This window comes from Bos taurus, chromosome 18, assembly GCF_002263795.3.
Source record: "Bos taurus isolate L1 Dominette 01449 registration number 42190680 breed Hereford chromosome 18, ARS-UCD2.0, whole genome shotgun sequence".
Classification (NCBI taxonomy): Eukaryota; Metazoa; Chordata; class Mammalia; order Artiodactyla; family Bovidae; genus Bos; species Bos taurus.
The window spans coordinates 44,287,728-44,306,076 of NC_037345.1; the positions used below are offsets into that span (position 1 = coordinate 44,287,728).

An 18,349-nucleotide genomic window follows, 5' to 3' on the forward strand; every position below is an offset into this window, starting at 1 on the left:
TGGTTGGCTAACTTACGGTAAGACCTTGGCACAGTGTGTGCCTCAGTTTCCCCAGTTGTAAAGTAATAAGGTTACTTTATTCGCAGCCTTGATTCGCAGAATCACCCAGGAAGCTTCAACATAAACCTTCGGTCAGGGTGCCCTTGGGGAGCCACCGGATCGGAAAGAGGGGCTCCAGAGCTCGCTAGAACCCAGGACCCGGGCTCTTGCCTCTCCAGCCGCTCCACCCACCCTCCTGCTCGCGCCCTCGGCCCGGGCGGGGTCGTTCACGTCTCCGAGCGGGTTCCGGGAGGCCGGGCGGGGCGGACCCGGCTGGGCAGCCCCACCGGAAAGACTCGTTTCAGCCGGCGCAGGCGGAGACCGGGAGGAAACAGACTTGTCGCCCCCGCCTCGGGCCGTCCGGGTCCCCAGCCCCCAGCGCAGCCCCACCGAAGTCGGAGAAACTCCGGCCGGCAGCTGGGCAGCCCTGGAGTCACCCACTCCCACGCCCGTCGGGCTCCACACCCCCAGGCCCCCAGGCCACACCTGGGCTCCGCCTTGGGTCCCGGGGCTCTGACTCTGCAGAGCTTCAGTGGGGGAGGGGAGACCGACCCAGAAGAGGGAGGGCGCGACCCGTGCAAGGGCCTCGTTGCCTAGAAACCGACCCCGCCTTGGGCACAGGCCGCAAGCAGCCGTGGCGCAGCTGCTTCTTCCCCCTTCCCCCACGCCCTCCGGAGGAGCCCTGGTAGACGCAGTACTCAGGCGACCCCAGGCGGAGACCGGAACCTCGGACGGCTGCTTTGCCGGTGAAAGCCCGCGGGCACGCCAGCGGACGACCCCCGTCCCGCCCGCCCCGCGTGGGCCGCGGGCGCCGCGCCTCTGGGCTCCGGGTGGGGCTATCCGGCCGGCCCAGTCACGCCACCTCCGTGGGCCGCACCTCCTAATGGGGGCGCTCGGGCTGAGCTGAGCCTTGTGGCGGCGAGACCCAGGCCCGGGTCTGGGGGCTGCCAGAACCCGCCCGGGGTCTCTGGGGTTTGCAGCTCAGGCCATCTGGTCAGCTGGCGCGCCCAGGGCCTCCAGTTTCGCTCCAGGGGCGTCAGGGCACGAGCGAGGCCGGCGCCTGTTCAGGCTGCGTGCGGCCCTGCTGAGCGGGGACAAAGCACGGCCTCCTCTGGGGCCTCGTCTCTGCCTTTACTGTTGGGTAAGATCGCCCCCTTCCCCGCTACCCACACCAGCCCCACCCCCTCACTCCCCCCCCCCCCCCTTTCTGCTACAGCTCCCCTAGGGACACAGTGACGCACGAGGTCGGGCATCCAGGCGTTTTACACGCCCTCTGTGAGAACGGAAAACTAGACAGAAAACAGCCCTTTCAGGGAAGACACGCAGGTGACCAAGAGCGCATGTCGAAGACCAAAAGCATGTCAGATCTCTGCTTACTCTCTGGGAATTTATGCCAGGCGAGGAGGGCAGATCGGCAAGTACGACTGTTTGGAAAATACCCACAGTAACCATTGGCCTTTGAGAACAAGTGCTGCTTAATTGTCAAGCTGGGTTTAGACGGAAACAAGTCTGGAGACCAGTTAAGAGAGAAGTGCCAAGACCAAAGCCCCCAAACTGGGCATCAGGAGACTTGAGCGTCAGAGCTGCCCGGTCCCATAATCCTGTGTGACTTGGTCAATGTATGTAAAGTCTCTGAGCCTCACAGTGTTCTCATGCATAAAAAGAGCCTGCCCTACTTCAGAGTACAACAGGACACGCAGACAGGACAACTGACTGCTACCAGTTTTCTTACCCCCTGGAAAAGAATGTACAACTGCCCAGACTTCTGGGAGGGAGATGATACCATCCCCGAAAGAAGAGAACTTAAATAAGAAGTTTATTTTTCCTTCTGCAAAAGTATAATTCCATCCTGGAGAAATGTAAAAAATCAAGGAGTCATTAGAAGCCATTTATTGGGTTTTAACTTTTTTTTTTTAATCATAGAGATGGATGGAGGGTGGACAGGAATGCTGGTGTTCTAGATCTAAGAGAGTTAAGAGCATCAATTATGGAATCACACATTTCTGAATTAGAGTCCCACCTCTATTTACAAGCGTTGTTACTTCAGATAAGTGACTTAACCTCTCCGAGCCTCAGACTGCTTAGCTATCAAATGGGGAAAATAATTGCACCAGAAAATAATAATATGGGGCTGTTAGAAAATTAAGTGAGATGATTATAGCAGTGCTTGGTACAGGCCCAGCACATTGTAATACATGATAAATGTGAACTAGTGATTTTTTTTTTTATTCACAGTGGTTCCTACTCTTTCCCTTACCAACATTCTATTGTAAAAAATGTCAAATATACAGAAAAATTCAGAGAATTGTGCAGTAAACACTTATGCATGTTCCACCTACATGATACAATTAATATTTACAATACTTGCTTTATCACGTATCTGTTCATCTGCAGTCCTCCAGGACTGTGAGAAATTGAGTATCTGTTGTGTAAGCCACCCGGTTTGTGGGGTTTTGTTACGGTTAGCCCTAGCAAACACACATAGAACACTTTAGGACTAGATGACAATTGGAGTTATCAGTGCAAGTACATGGTTTTCAATGTACATTAAAATAGATATAAAAACAAATGCAGATGTAAATGCGTGTGTGTTATATAAATAGGTGTATGTATGTTTGCATGTATGTATATGCATTCATGTGTTTCCTATTTCTGTTCCCATCCCCGTTCACTGAGAGTCCCTGGGAGCAGTGACATCCCCAAAGGCACAAGTTCCCCTAGTGTCCAGATCTTGCTTTCTAAATACCATTCTCCATTAAAAGGGCAGATTAGGGAAAGAAGAAGATGAGCCTGGAACATCTTGTGGTGCCAGAAAATAAGGAAGTGCCCAAAGAATGATACGGACATGGCAAACACACAGAAGGAGCTCCCCCTGGCCACGTCTGGGGCAACTGAATGAAAACCCATGAATCTGTACTGATAAGTGAAGTGAAGTTGCTCAGTCATATCTGACTCTTTGCAACCCCATGGACTGTAGCCTACCAGGCTCCTCTGTCCATGGAATTTTCCAGGCAAGAGTACTGGAGTGGGTTGCCATTTCCTTCTCCAGGGGATCTTCCCGACCCAGGGATCAAACCCAGGTCTCCCGCATTGCAGGCAGACGCTTTACCATCTGAGCCCCCAGGGAAGCTATCTGTACTGATACTCATGATTAAATGGGAAGAACAGTAGAATGCTTCCCTATGGCAGAATGCCAGCTGTAAAAGGAACAGTGGAGTCAGAAAAGTATCATTTCACAACTAAGAGTAACTCATCTAAGAATCATCAGTGGATGTTAGAACTAATAGGAAGAAGTTTGATGAGGAATGAGATAGTATTTTCAAAACACTTTCCCCACAAAATGTTTACTAATTACAAAGGTAAAAAGTAATTTTGTAGTAAAGAAGCTTGGTAGATACAAATCCAGCTTAATCAAGTTACCATCATCAGTAATGGGATAAATTGAAAATTGATGCTACTTCATGGGGTCGCAAAGAGTCGGACACGACTGAGCGACTGATCTGATCTGATCTGATAAGGTATACCTAGAAGAGCAACCTGTGACCTTCCCACTCATACAAATCTGAATCTAAACATGAGGGGACATCAGTCAAACCAAACTGAGGGACAGTTACAAAATACCTGGTCTGTATTCAAAAACCTTCAAAAATATTAAAGTTAGGAAAGTCAAGGAAAGTCAGGAACAGTGGGAATATTTCCAGACTGAGGTAAACTAGAAGATGTGACAATTAAATGCTTCATGTGATTCTAAACCTAATCCTTCTGCTATAAAGGATGTGACTGAAACAACTGGTGAAACTTGAATAAGGTCTGAGGAGTAGATGTGAGTAATGTGTCAATGTTAATTTCCCAATGTTAGCTGTGCATTGTGCTTATTTAGGAGACTGTCTTTGTAGGAAATACGCATTCAATACAGGGCATCAAGCCAGCAACTTAAGTTCATGTTGTTCAAGAATAGTGAAGCTCTTCATACTGTATTTGTCTTCTTTCTGTAGATTTGAAATTATTTAAAAACAAAAATGATCTATAGAAGATATACAGATGGCAAATAAGCAAATGAAAAGATGTTTAACGTCGTTTGTCATTAGGGAAATGCAAATCAAAACAGCAATGCAATACTGCTACACACGTATTAGAATGGCTAAAATCCAAAAAACTGACAATACCAATTGCTGATGAGGAAGTGTGAAGCAACAGGAACTCATATTGCTGATGGGAATGCAAAATAGAGCAGCCACTTTGGAAGATCATTTGGCAGTTTCTTACAAAGTGCAACCCAGCCTTACCAAACAACCCAGTCATACTCCTAGGCATTTATCCAACTGGATTGAGAACTGTGTCCACGCAAAAGTCTGTCCATTAATACTTATAGTAATTTTATTCATAATTATCCCAAACTGGAAGCAACCAAGATATTCTTCAGTAAGTGAAAGAGTGTGTGCATGCACACTAAGTCGATTCAGTTGTGTCTGACTCTATGTGACCCTATGGACTTGTAGCCCACCAGGTTCCTCTGTCCATGGGGATTCTCCAGGCAAGAATACTGAGTAGGTTGCCCTGCCCTCCTCCAGAGGATCTTCCTGACCCAGGGATCAAACCCATGTCTCGTATGTCTCCTGCATTAGCAAGCAGGTTCTTTACCACTGGGAAGCCACCTGCCACCTGGGAAGCCCCAAGTTAAAGGATCAATTCAGTTCAGTCACTCAGTCGTGTCCGACTCTTTGCAACCCCATGAATCACAGCACACCAGGCCTCCCTGTCCATCACCGACTCCCGGAGGTCACTCAAACTCATGTCCATCGAATCGGTGATGCCATCCAGCCATCTCATCCTCTGTCGTCCCCTTCTCCTCCTGCCCCCAATCCCTCCCAGCATCAGGGTCTTTTCCAATGAGTCAACTCTTCGTATGAGGTGGCCAAAGTATTGGAGTTTCTTCAGCTTTAGCATCAATCCTTCCAATCAACACCCAGGACTGATCTCCTTTAGGATGGACTGGTTGAATCTCCTTGCAGTCCAAGAGACTCTCAAGAGTCTTCTCCAACACCACAGTTCAGAAGCATTAATTCTTTGGCACTCAGCCTTCTTCACAGCCCAACTCTCACATCCATACATGACCACTGGAAAAACCATGGCCTTGACTAGATGGACCTTTGTTGGCAAAGTAATGTCTCTGCTTTTGAATATGCTATCTAGGTTGGTCATAACTTTCCTTCCAAGGAGTTAAAGGATAAGCAGTGATAAATCCATTCAGTGGAATACTATTTAGTGATAAAAAGGAATTGTTGCTGTTTAGCCCATCAGGCTCCTCTGTCCTTGGGGTTTCCCAGGAAAGAATACTGGAGCAGGTTACCATTTCCTTTTCCAGGGGATCTTCCCAAGTCAGGGCTTAAACCAGTGTCTCCTGCTTGGCAGGCAGACTCTTTACCACTGAGCCACCTGGCAAGTCTAAAAGGTTAAAAATCAATTACATCAATTAAATTAGAAAAATAAAATTTTCTAAGTTACGTTGTTTAGTCACTAAGTCACGTCCAACTCTTTTGTGACCCCATGGACTGTAAATATGGGTGAATATTAAATATATATTGCCAAAATGAAAGAAGCCAATCTGAAAAGGCTTTTTTGATTTTTTATGATATCATATTTTATGATTCCATTTATATGACATTTTAGAAAAGGCATAACTGTAGAGATGGTAAACAGTGGTTGCCAGAGGTTTGGAAAAGAAGGCTTATTTGAGCAAAACCCAGGTGATTTTTGTTTTTAAGGCAGAGAAACTATATGATGCTGTAATGGTGGATACCTGATACTATGCATTTATCAAACCCATAGAACTTTACAGAGAAAAGAAGAATTTAAGCTGTGTAAATTTAAAAAATCATTTAAGAGGCTGGAGAATCCCAGGATAGAATGCAGATGACAAGAGAATTTAACTGTATTAGAAATGGATGAAGTAACGTCACTGAAGGGATTGGGACAGTAACTTAAGAAATGAGTGGAGGGACTTCGCTGCCAATCCAGTGGTTAAGAGTCCACGCTTCCAATGCAGGGGACACAGGTTCAATTCCTTACAGTCAGGAAACTATAAGATCTCACATGCTTCACAGCACAATAAAAAAAAAAAAAAAAGCAGCAGCAGCAGAGAGAAGACTTAGGACTAAAGGCAAAGGGAACTATACATACATACTGAACTGTAGTCGATACAGTGTTTCCCTTGGGGGTTGTTGTTATTCAGTCACTCTGTGTCCAGCTCTTTGCGACCCCATGAACTGCAGCTTGCCAGGCTTCCCTGTCCTTCACTATCTCCCAGAGTTTGCTCAAACTCATGTCCACTGAGTCAGTGATTCCATCCAACCATTTCATCCTTCGTAGCCCCCTTCTCTTGCCCTCAATCTTTCCCAGCATCAGAGTCTTTTCCAATAAGTCAACTCTGTGCATTAGGTGGCCAAAGTACTGGAGTTTCAGCTACATCATCAATCCTTCCAATGAATATTCAGGGTTGATTTCTTTTAGGATTGACTGTTTGGATCTCCTTGCAGTCCAAGGGACTCTCAAGAGTCTTCTCCAACACCACAGTTCAGAAGCATTAATACTTCGGCACTTAGCCTTCTTTTTCTTAGTTCAGCTCTCACATCCATACATGACTACTGGAAAAACCAGAGGTTTGACTATAAGCACCTTTGCTGACAAAGTGATGTCTCTGCTTTATAATACGCTGTCTAGGTTTGTCATAGCTTTCTTTCCAAGGAGCAAGCGTCTTTTAATTTCATGATTGCAGTCACCATCTGCAGTGACTTTGGAGCCCAAGAAACTAAAGTCTGTCACTGTTTCCATTGTTTCCCCATCTATTTGCCATGAAGTGATGGGACCGGATGCCATGAATTTCATTTTCTGAAAGTTGAGTTTTAAGCCAACTTTTTCACTCTCCTCTTTCACCTTCATCAAGAGGCTCTTTAGTTCCTCTTTGCTTTCTGCCATAACGGTGGTGTCATCTGCATATCTGAGGTTATTGATATTTCTCCCGCAACCTCGATTCCAGCTTGTTCTTCATCCATGATGGCATTTCATATGATGTACTCTGCATATAAGTTAAATAAGCAGAATGACAATATACAGCCTTTCCCAATATACTCCTTTCCCAATTTTGAACCAGTCCATTGTTCCACTGGACTGCAGCCCACCAGGCTCCTCCGTCCATGGGATTTTCCAGGCAAGAGTGCTGGAGTGGGGTGCCATTGCCTTCTCCATCCATAGGGGTAAGGGTTAACAATTGTAAAACTACTCAATATATATAATAATTACATAAATGGATGGTGGATGATTGGAGCCAGGTTTCTCACTAATGGAGTGTTGGTTTACACATAAGCAATGGGAGGATACTAGAATGATACATGCGGTAATAGATTAGAGTTGGAGACATCAGTATGTGTCCAATAAGATCCAGGTAGCTCAGTCGTGTCTGACTCTTTGTGACCCCATGAATCACAGCACGCCAGGCCTCCCTGTCCATCACCAACTCCTGGAGTTCACTCAAACTCATGTCCATCGAGTCGGTGATGCCATCCAGCCATCTCATCCTCTGTCGTCCCCTTCTCCTCCTGCCCCCAATCCCTCCCAGAATCAGGGTCTTTTCCAATAAGTCAGCTCTTCGCATGAGGTGGCCAAAGTATTGGAGTTTCAACTTTAGCATCAGTCCTTCCAATCAACACCCAGGACTGATCTCCTTTAGGATGGACTGGTTGGATCTCCTTGCAGTCCAAGGGACTCTCAAGAGTCTTCTCCAACACCACAGTTCAAAAGCATCAATTCTGCATTCTGCTTTCTTCACAGTCCAACTCTCACATCCATACATGACCACTGGAAAAACCATAGCCTTGACTAGATGGACCTTTCTTGGCAAAGTAATGTCTCTGCTTTTCAATATGCTATCTAGGTTGGTCATAACTTTCCTTCCAAGGAGTAAGCGTCTTTTAATTTCATGGCTGCAATCACCATCTGCAGTGATTTTGGAGCCCCCAAAAATGAAGTCTGACACTGTTTCCACTGTTTCCCCTCACGTTTAACTTAATATAAATAAATATTGCTACATTTAGACATATTTAGAGATGTGTATGTGTACACAAGTTAGCATATACATGTATATTTTCTTGCTCTGTCATTTGAGAGGCTCCAGAAGCAATAAGACCCAGGTAGCAATGAACACATCTATTGACCAGATCTTGGCTTCTAATATCACACTCCAATGAGAAGGAACTAGGGCTCTATGGAGAAACAGCTGATTCTAGGACTGGGGTATACAAAATGAACCTGGAGCATCTTGCAGTGCTAGAAAGTAAGGAAGTGCTCCATAAAGGGAGAGTTATGGAGGAACGTCAGAGACATATGGAACCAACTGGAAAAGCTCCCACTGGAGCACGTGCCACATCAAAGGATCTGCATGATGCAACAAAGATCCTGTGTGCCACAACTAAGACTTGATGCAGCCCAATAATAAAAAATGAATATTTTTAAAAACAATTTTTAGAACTTTTAAAAGTTCGGTATTACTATGGAGAAACACACATTAATCAGGCCTCAGTTCCAATGGTCACTCTGCCGTGTGTGTGCAACACTAGTTAGAGGCTCTTGCTGGACAGAGGCTGTGTGGGGGATTGAGATATGCTTGGGAGCTCTGCCGGTCAGGGCTGTGCTGCTGGTGCTGCTGTCCCTTAGTCATTAACCGACCTCTCCTCCCCACTGGTCCCTGACCAAGAGACAGATTCAGTCTGTTCCTCCGTCCCTGAAGGTGGAGATTCAGTCATTGCAAAGATGCAGTTTCCCTGAAGCAACCCTCAAGACTTGTGCGATGCCTATAACCATGTTTTCTGAGTGCTTCAGAGGTAGACTTTACGAGTGCTGTTCTCATTTATATATTTTCTTCCAATACTTTTGCACACACTTGCTGCTCTACACAATCATCTCTGAAAATGCTGTCCCTTTAACCATGGATCCAGAAAGGTGACAATGCATCAATGTCATTGGCTTTTAAAGTAATCAAGTCACCTCTGATTTTAAAAATAAATAAATAAAATGGAGTAAACAGGCAACCTATGTTTTTCTTGAGCAAATCCAGAGCAAGGCAGACCACAACATCCATTCTTGTCTCAGACCGGAGTTCCTGCCTGGGCCCAGCGTGGCTTGGGTACTATGGATTGTCAGTGGAAAAAGTTCCAAGTCAAAGTAAGAGAGAGAAAGAAAGACAGGAAAGAGACTTCCCTGGTTGTCCAGTGGTTAAGAATCCGCCTGCCAATGCAGGGGACACAGGTTGAGTCCCTGGTATGGGAAGATTCCACGTGCAGCGGAGCCACTAAGCCTGTGTGCCACAACTACTGAGCCTGTGCTCCACAACAGGAGGACATGTTAGTCACTCAGTTGTGTCCAACTCTGTGTGACCCCATGTACTGAAGCCTGCCAGGCTCCTCTGTCCCTGGAACTTTCCAGGCAAAAATACTGGAGTGGGTTGTCATGCCCTCCTCCAGGGGATCTTTCCAACCCAGGGATGGAACCTGGGTCTCCTGCACTCCAGGCAGATTCTTTACCACTAGCGCCACCTGGGAAACCCACAACAAGAGAAGCCACTGCAGTAAGAAGGCCACGCATCACAACTAGAGAGGAGCCCCTACTTGGTGCAGCTAGAGAAAGTGTGTGTGCAGCAATGCAGACCCAGCACAGCCAAAATGAACACTTTTTAAAATTGATTAATTATAAACAAAGGCAGGAAGGAAAGAGGAAGGGAGGGATGGAAGGTAGGCTCGTTCCTGTCCCATCCTGGACTTCTTCAAAAGGCTGGCAATCTAATGGAAGGAAAGTGAGCAGATGAAACTTCTGTCTATGGTGCATCCAGATAGGGAGGTGGAAGGTCCCCTCTTAGCTTTACTAGGGAGCTTGCAGTGCTTTCAAGTGTGCTCAGAGAAGTGACTTTAGTTGCACGGCAGTCCTCCTGGGAACTGGCCAAGGCTGACATCTCCTTCTTTCAGAGGATCAGGTTGAGTTCAGGAGAGCAGACAGATTGTCCACTGTCAGAGAGCAGGAGCTATGGACGTGACACCTCAATGACAGGCACAGGCTGCCTGCTCTCATCAGCTTGAGAGATGAGGGTGTATCTAACAAGGCTTCCAAAGACAGACATCCACACCCGGGATCATCACTGCGTGAGATCAGGAGCAGTTTGAGAGCTGCCTCCAGCTGGGCGCTTCAGACAGCATGCAGGAAAGGTGATGGTGACACTGTCTCCTATTCAGGTTTTTAGACCAGTCAAGTGTATTGCCAGACAGATGGATCAATAGGAATTTTATATTCTTTATCTCTAGAATTTAAAATCATTCAGGCAAGCATACTGCTGCTGCTGCTGCTAAGTCGCTGCAGTCGTGTCCAACTCTGTGCAACCCCATAGACGGCAGCCCACCAGGCTCCCCCGCCCCTGGGATTCTCCAGGCAAGAACACTGGAGTGGGTTGCCATTTCCTTCTCCAATGCATGAAAGTGAAAAGTGAAAATGAAGTCGCTCAGTTGTGTCCGGCTCTTAGCGACCCCATGGACTGTAGCCCACCAGGCTCCTCCACCCATGGGATTTTCCAGGCAAGAGTACTGGAGTGGGGTGCTATTGCCTTCTCCAAGCATACTAGAACACCTAATAAACTCGTGGTTGAGAGTGATGGATGCCAGGAGTCCATTTGAAATGTTCCAAAGTTGCTTTGAACCTTAGCTACAACAAGGAGACCTTTGGGAGGCCCTTGGACCTTAAGGAAAAAAATTTTTACAATTAATAAGCTTTATTTTGGGGACTTCCCTGGTGGGCCAGTGGGCTAAGACTGCGCTTCCGATGCAGGGGGCCTGGGTTCGACCCACAGTCAGGGAACTAAAAATCTGGCATGTCGAAACAAAGACTCAGCACAGCAAATAAATCAATAAGTATTTTTTAAAAATAAAGTTTATTTTTTAGAAAGCAGTTTTTGGTTTACAGAAAACTTGAATAGAAAGTACAGAGAGTTCTTATATACTCCCTCTCTCCCACACAGTTTCCCCTATTAACACTGTATTAGCATAGTGGGTGTGTGTTTGGCTTATCAGTTATAACAAATGCATTCATGTGGTACATTTGTTACAATTGATAAGCCAATATTGATACATTATGAACTAGTAAGTGTTACTATTATCAACTATCAACTGTTATAGTAAGGTTCACTCCTATGGATTGCCACCCATCTCCACCCTTATAGCATCATATAGAATATTTCCACTGCCGCTCAAAACTCCCTGTGCTCTGTCCCTTCATTCCTTCCCCACCTGTTCTTCCCTGAACCCTGTAAATCACCAGTCTTTTTTACTTTTTCCTAGTTTTGTCTTTTCCAAAATGTCATGGAGTTGGAATGATATGATGTGTAACCTTTTAGATTATGCCTAAAAATACGCATCTTAGGTTCTTCCTTGTCTGTTCATGGCTCCATTGTTTTTACAGTGCTCTATAAATTCCACTGCACGGATGTTCCACAGTCTGTTTATCCAGTCACCTATTGAAGGATATCTTGGTGGTTCCAAGTGTTGGTGATTATGAATGAAGTGCTATAAACATTTGTGGGTGGACATAAGATTTCAACTCGTTTGAGTAAGTACCAAACAGCATAATTGCTGAATCACATGGTAAGAGTAAGAGTACGTTCAGTTTTGGAAGAAGCTGCCAAATTGTCTTCCAAAGTGGCTGCATGTATGAGTTTGCATTCCCACCAGCAATGGATGAGCACTCCTGTTGCTCCACATATCACCATCATTTGACATTGTCAGTATGTTAGATCCTAGCCTTTCTAATAGGTGTGTAGTGGTAGCTTATTGTTGGTTTAATTTGCAGCTCCCTGGTGAGCATATTTTCCTGTTTTATTTTGCAGTATTTTTGTGAGGTGTCTGGTAAGAGCTTTTGTCCATTTTTTAATTGAGTTGTTTATTTTCTTGTTGTTGATTTTAAAGAGTTCTTTGTCGATTTTGGGGAGCAGTCTTCCATCAGATACGTGTTTTGCGAAGATCTTCTAGTCTGTGGTTTGTTTTCACTCTCTTAACAGTTTCTTTCCCAGAGCAGACATTTTTAATTTTAATGAACTCCAACTTACCAACTCTTGCTTTCATGGACCATGCTTTTGGTGCTACATCTAAAAAGACATTGCCAAACCCAAAGGCCATGCAGATTTTTCTCCGAGGATATCTTCTAAGAGTTTTATAGTTTTGCTTTTTACATTAAGGTTTATGAAGACCTAGTTTGAATTGAAAACCCCAACGGATGGAACCACATCATCAACACTTGGAACACCTCAAGTGAAAATAATAGTCATTGAAGGCCAAGTTGCAGTTGAAAACACCCATGACAAGTGTGGCAGGTGAGATCTAATCCTCCTGGAGAGAAGGAAAGTTCTTTCAGACAGAGATGCCAGAGACTTGTCCCCCAAGGATATGCTGCTTCTCCTTCATGTTTCCTGACTCTTTTTCAGCCACAAGAGGAGTTAATCTTATCAGAGAGAGAGGCAGGGATAGAAATAGTCCTGCTTGTCGCCCTGAGGGTCCCCATCCTCAATTAAAAAAAAAAAAAAGAATTTTGAATTATCACTAGTTTTTGGTTAATATATACATATTTTTCTGCTGCACTGTTATTTCTTTGCATCTGCTTCCAAGAAAAGGACAGACTCCAAGGAGAGGTTCTGGAGTGGTTACAAGCTTCTGTGAGTTTCTGTACCCATCCTCAATGTCACTCACACTGCATAGGAGGGGCAGGAAAAGAGAAGGGAAAATTCCCATCCTCCTGGTCAGATGATAGGGAGCAAAGGGAAAAAGAAAGAGTGAACAAGAATTTCAAATTGGGACTTCCCTGGAGGCCCAGTGGTTAAGAACCTGCCTGCCAATGTAGGGGACACAGATTTGATCCCTGGTCAGGGAAGATTCGACATGCTGCAGAGCAACTAAGCTCATGGTGCCACAACTCTAGAGTTCATGCTCAGCAACAAGAGAAGTCACTGCAATGAGAAGTTCAGTGCAGCCAAAAATAAATAAATAAAAATAAAATTAAAAAAAGAATTTCAAATTATTACTTGTTTTGGGTTAATTTTTTTTTTCTTTCCACTTCCAAGAAAAGGACAGACTCCAAGGAGGGGCTCTGGAGGTCACACTTCTGTATCCCTGCAGGATTACTTTGCTTGGAGGTGAGACCTGGAAAGGGGTGCTGAGGAGGCTGCCAATGGAGGCTGGAGGTTTGCAAGGGAAGTTTTCTTGTGTGTGTGAGGCTTGAGCAAAGATGTCCCAGGACAGGGCTGGATCTTCCGATCTCCAAGACAGTCCCAAACCTATTCAGTGAAAAAGACAAGGTCCATTTGGAATATACTACTGAGAACTAGAAATGAAAGGGCAGGTGAGTGACAGGGGGAAGGACAAATGGAAGGAGGAATCAGGGAGGCCTGTGGAGTTCTGGCTCAGGTAACCCTCTCCAAGGAAGAGATTCCACAGCTCTCTGTTGAAAGGTGTCAAGTCTGAAGTACTTGAGGACATCTGAAAAGTAATGTGTTCCTGCTAAAGCCCCAGTATCTGTGATCAAGGGGGCTTCCTGGTCCCTGGGAGTGCCTAGCTGGTCAGGGCAAGCACAGAGATAAGTGGTCCAGCCAAGACCAACCTTAGAATGAAAATCGCTTTGAGTTCCAATGGGCCTTGGGCCAAAGGAAAGAAAGAGTTCATGAAAAAACTAAAAATAATTCGCGTATTTCTTAGCTAGGCTGGCTTTGCTCAAGTCTTGGAAAAGGCAAGAGAAAAAAAAAAAGAACTTGAGAGCAGAAATCCATGGCAACAAGCAACTTCTGTTTAAGAATTGCATCCTAGGGAAAGTAAATGTCTGGCTGCTATAGAACAGAAATGCACGTGAAGTCATATATATCCATTTATCTTCCAATTGAGCAAAAGAAAATTCATACCTGTTCTATCTATTCATGAGAGATATAGTCTTCTATTTTTGTTTGACAAGACATATGCTGTATTGTTTCAGGAGTTTTGAATAAAGATTATAACATACCACTCTGATTGCTGACCTAGATTGCAAACTGGCTTTCTATAGCCTGGATTACCAAGAAGAAAGGGGCATAGGATGAAAGGGGTGTTCATAGGTGGAGGTTCTGATTTCTTTTTAAAATATTTATTTTATTTATTGATTTTGTTTCATATTTGGCTGTGTCAGGTCTTAGTTGTGGCACACAGAGTCTTCGTTGCAGCATGCAGGCTTCTCTCTAGTCGTGGCCGCTGGGCTCAGTAGTTGCCGTGGACATGCTTAGTTACCCCTCGGCATGTGGGATATTAGTTCCCAGAACAGGGATTGAACCTGAGTCCCCTGCACTGGCAGGCAAATTCTTAACCATTGGATCACCAAGGAAATACCTGGAGGTTTTAATTCTTAATTAAAATTCGTCTCACTTTTTCACTTAAACTGTTGACTGCCCTCCTTGATTCCTTTTTAAAATTATAATTGGTTTCAAACATACAGAAAAGCAAAATGATCCACATTCAATGATCTATAAATATTTTAAACACATTTTTGAATGTCTTTCAGTTTGTTCTATTATTTCCAGTTCTTGAAATGCCAATTTCTCTGTTGGAGCAGACTCTCTCTTGTGGTGGTTTGTAATTTATTATTGTGAACTCAACTTCAGCAGGGGTTTCTTTGGGAGTCTCATTTGCCTTGATTGCAAAAGCAACATAAAGTGTTGTGACATAGAAGTGGTGTGAGCCTCTCCTCCAAGACCTTGAGGCTCTGCTCTTATTCCTGACCTGAGGTGCTCTCAGGACCCAGTAAAGCGATCACTACAGATGTCTGTGTCTCAGAGTGTTGCATGCCACAGGTGACCACACGCGTTTTTGAAGTCATCTCTCCTGAACTGATGCGAAGAGCCAACTTATTGAAAAAGAGCCTGATGCTCAGAAAGATTGAAGGCAGAAGGAGAAGGGGGCAACAGAGGATGAGATGGGTGGATGGCATCACCAACTCAATGGACATGATTTTGAGCAAACTCCGGGAGATAATGAAGGACAGGTAAGCCTGGCGTGCTGCAGTCCATGGCATCGCAAAGAGCTGGACACAACCTAGCAACTGAATAACAACTCATGCACAGGGCATTGTTGCCTGTCCTGAAAGGTGTTCCTCTCCATGAATAAGGACATTCCCATTTCATATCTTTCACTTCCTCCTGCCAGGGTTGTTGGCCAATCAACACTTTCATCCATCAATATTCCTCCCAAGTTAAAGACATGCCTCTGCCACTATAGAGGCAAACAGGGGCTGCTTCACAGATTTTGCTGGCACTGTCCATGTTCCTGTTTCATAGTCCTGAAGTTGTAAACAATTAGAAAACCATGCTCTGAAGGAGTGTGACTCGAAGGGAAAGTCTTTACTATGCTGATTTATCGTCCCTTCTTTAGACTCACAGAATAGTCTGACTTTATCCATAACACACCACTGTCTCTCCGGCTGCCGTGGGGGAGTCAGCCAAGCAAGACTGAAGAGACGGATGACAGGGAGATGGATGAGGGAAGGACAACCAGAAGGCTTGGAACTTGGCATAGGAGGCAAGAAACGAGGAGAATGAACAAGAGCAGCAATCCTTTATTAGGGAAGGATCACTATGGAAGTCTGAAAGAGGAAGGCTGCAGGGAAGCCAGAGCAGCGGGACAGAAGAGGGAGGGCAGAGATGGGAAAGAGGGTCTGGGCAGGTGTGCAGTGCGTGACAGGTGTCCAGAAGGCAGGCTGGTGTCCTTGGATGAGGGGAGAGGTCAACCCTCTGAAGTCACATTGTCTGACAAGCAGGGTCCGTCCAGCCTTTGGTCAGAAGGTTGCCACCCTTTTGGACCCTCCATGGTGGGGAACCCTCAGACTCTGACACCACTGTTCCCTTCCCCATCAATCCTGCTGATACCATTCATCAGATGAAGGGGATGCCTTGAACTGGAAGACATTTCCAGGCTCATTGAGACAGCAGCTCGGGAAAACTGGTACCAAGCCAGGGTCCCTGAGCCTGCATTGCTCAGCACTCCCTCTCAAGGATGCGTAATCCTCTTGAGCTATGTAGGTGAAATGAGAGTTCCTTCCTGCCTACAGAGGTGGGGCCAGAAGGAGAAGGGGGAGCAAAATCCCAGAGACAGGAATAGCAGTGGGGTGAGAGAGCCATGTGGGGGCCTGTTACCCAAAAAGGACTCTGCCTGTAGCACAGACTGCAGAAAAGGGCACCTGTAATCAGAACCAGGTGGCTGGACACAGGGGGCCCCCCCTGACCCCAACACCCACCCCTGAGATATCCAGATCTGGGGGTGAGGTGAGACATTCAGAGCCAGGTTTGAGCCCTCAGGTTCTAATCGATTTTCCAAATACCGAACACGCTCCAATGGCGAGGTTTTCACCCGGGCCAGGCACTGCACATGGTATAAGGGCACATCACATTTCAGTGACTGCCTATGGCCAGCTCCCCGCTACTCCTCAGGTGCTAACAGACACGGGCCCGCAGTTCATTCTGCTTCTCAGCAAGTATTCACAGAGTCTTCCAAGTCACAGGTGTGGTTCCAAACGCAAAGGGTCAGTGTGAATGGGACAGACCAAGACACTGACCAATCTCTCCTCATGAGATTCACATTCAGGCAGGGAGAGATAATAAAACAATAAATTAATAAGATAACTTCAGAGAACAATGAGTACTAGAAAGAAAATAATACATGTTCATGGTATATAGGGGCTTCCCTGATAGCTCAGTTGATAAAGAATCCACTTGCAATGCAGGAGACCCCGGTTCAATTCCTGGGTCAGGGAGATCCGCTGGAGAAGGGATAGGCTACCCACTCCAGTATTCTTGGGTTTCCCTTGTGGCTCAGCTGGCAAAGAATCCTCCTGCAATGCGGGAGACCTGGGTTTGATCCCTGGATTGGGAAGATCTCCTAGAGAAGGGAAAGGCTACCCACTCCAGTATTCTGGCCTGGAGAATTCCATGGACTGTATTGTCCATGGGGTTGCAAGAGTCGGACATGACTGAATGACTTTCACTTTCACCACTTTCTTTCATGGTATGTAAAGTAACAGCGGGATGTGAGGTGGAACAGACCTGGTGATGGGAAAACACCTCTCACAAAGTGGTTTTGGAACTTCCCTTGTGGTCCAGTGGCTGAGACTCCGCACTCCCAGTGCAGGGGGCCTGGATCTGATCCCTGCTCAGGGAACTAGCTCCCACATGCCACAACTCAGAGTTCAAATGATGCAACTAAAGATCCTGAGTGCCACAACTAAGATCTGGCACAGCCAAATAAATATATATTAAAGAAAAAAAGGTGGTTTTGAGCTTTGATCTGAATGACAAGGAGAAGTTAACAAAGAAGATCAGAGGGAAGACATTTCCAGGCAGAGAAATAGCAAGTGCAAAGGCCCTGAGGCAGGAAAGGGCTTGAGCCCTTCCAAAGGCTGAAGAGGCCAGGGTGGCTGAAGCCTCTAGGAAGGAGGAGAGTGGAACAGAGAAAGTGGAGAGGAGAGGCCATGCAAGGGCAGGCCGGCCTTGGGCCATGATTATAGCTGGAGTCTACTCCAAGTGGGGCAGGAAACCCTTGGAGGGTTTGAGGTCGGGGCATGGCATGCCAAATCATCTTTTATTTATCTATTGGCTGTGTTGGGCGGCTTGTAGGATCTTAGTTCCCCGACCAGGGATTGCACTCAGGCCACGGCAGTAAAAGCGCTGAGTCCTAACCACTGGACCACCAGGGAAGTCCCCAAATCATCTTTTCAAAAGTCTCCTCTGGGGACTTTCCTGGCAGTCCAGTGGTTAAAGCTGCACTTGCAATGCAGGGGGTGCAGGTTCAATCCCTAGTTGGGGAACTAAGGTCCCACATGCCCCATGGTGCAGCCTTCCCACCCCCACCCCCAATTGTATGTTGCCACGAATGATCATTGTCATAAATGGTTGATGGGTGGGTGAATTTTTAAAAAAGTAATGGAGGGGCTTCCCTGCTGGTCCAGTGGTTAAGAATCTGAGCTTTCATTGCAGGGGGCATGGGTTTGATCCCTGGCTGAGGAACTAAGATCCCACAAAAGGACAGGGCACTAGTGGAAGCTGTCATAGTTTTCAGGTGAGCAGGGATGGAGGACTAAGTTAGGACAGCTGTGCAATTGGTAAAGAAACCTGTTTCACCTGGTTGGACCTAGTACTTCCCAAACTGCCTGGACAGTGGAACCCTTTTCTCCTGTAGCCCCTTTTCACCTATCCCAGCGGCTTGGGTATTCCCTGGAA

General features: G+C 46.0%; 1 protein-coding gene across 1 annotated transcript in view; it reads left to right on the forward strand.

The window, feature by feature from the left end:
• LOC112442401 (uncharacterized) overlaps positions 1–2,608 on the forward strand; it is a 61,278-nt gene extending 58,670 nt beyond the window's left edge. Inside the window, exon 3 of the mRNA XM_024979452.2 lies at positions 87–2,608. Coding sequence (XP_024835220.1) covers positions 87–636 — 550 coding nt within the window. The 3' untranslated portion in view covers positions 637–2,608. The remainder of the gene's footprint in view (positions 1–86) is intronic.
• Positions 2,609–18,349: the final 15,741 nt, after the last annotated feature.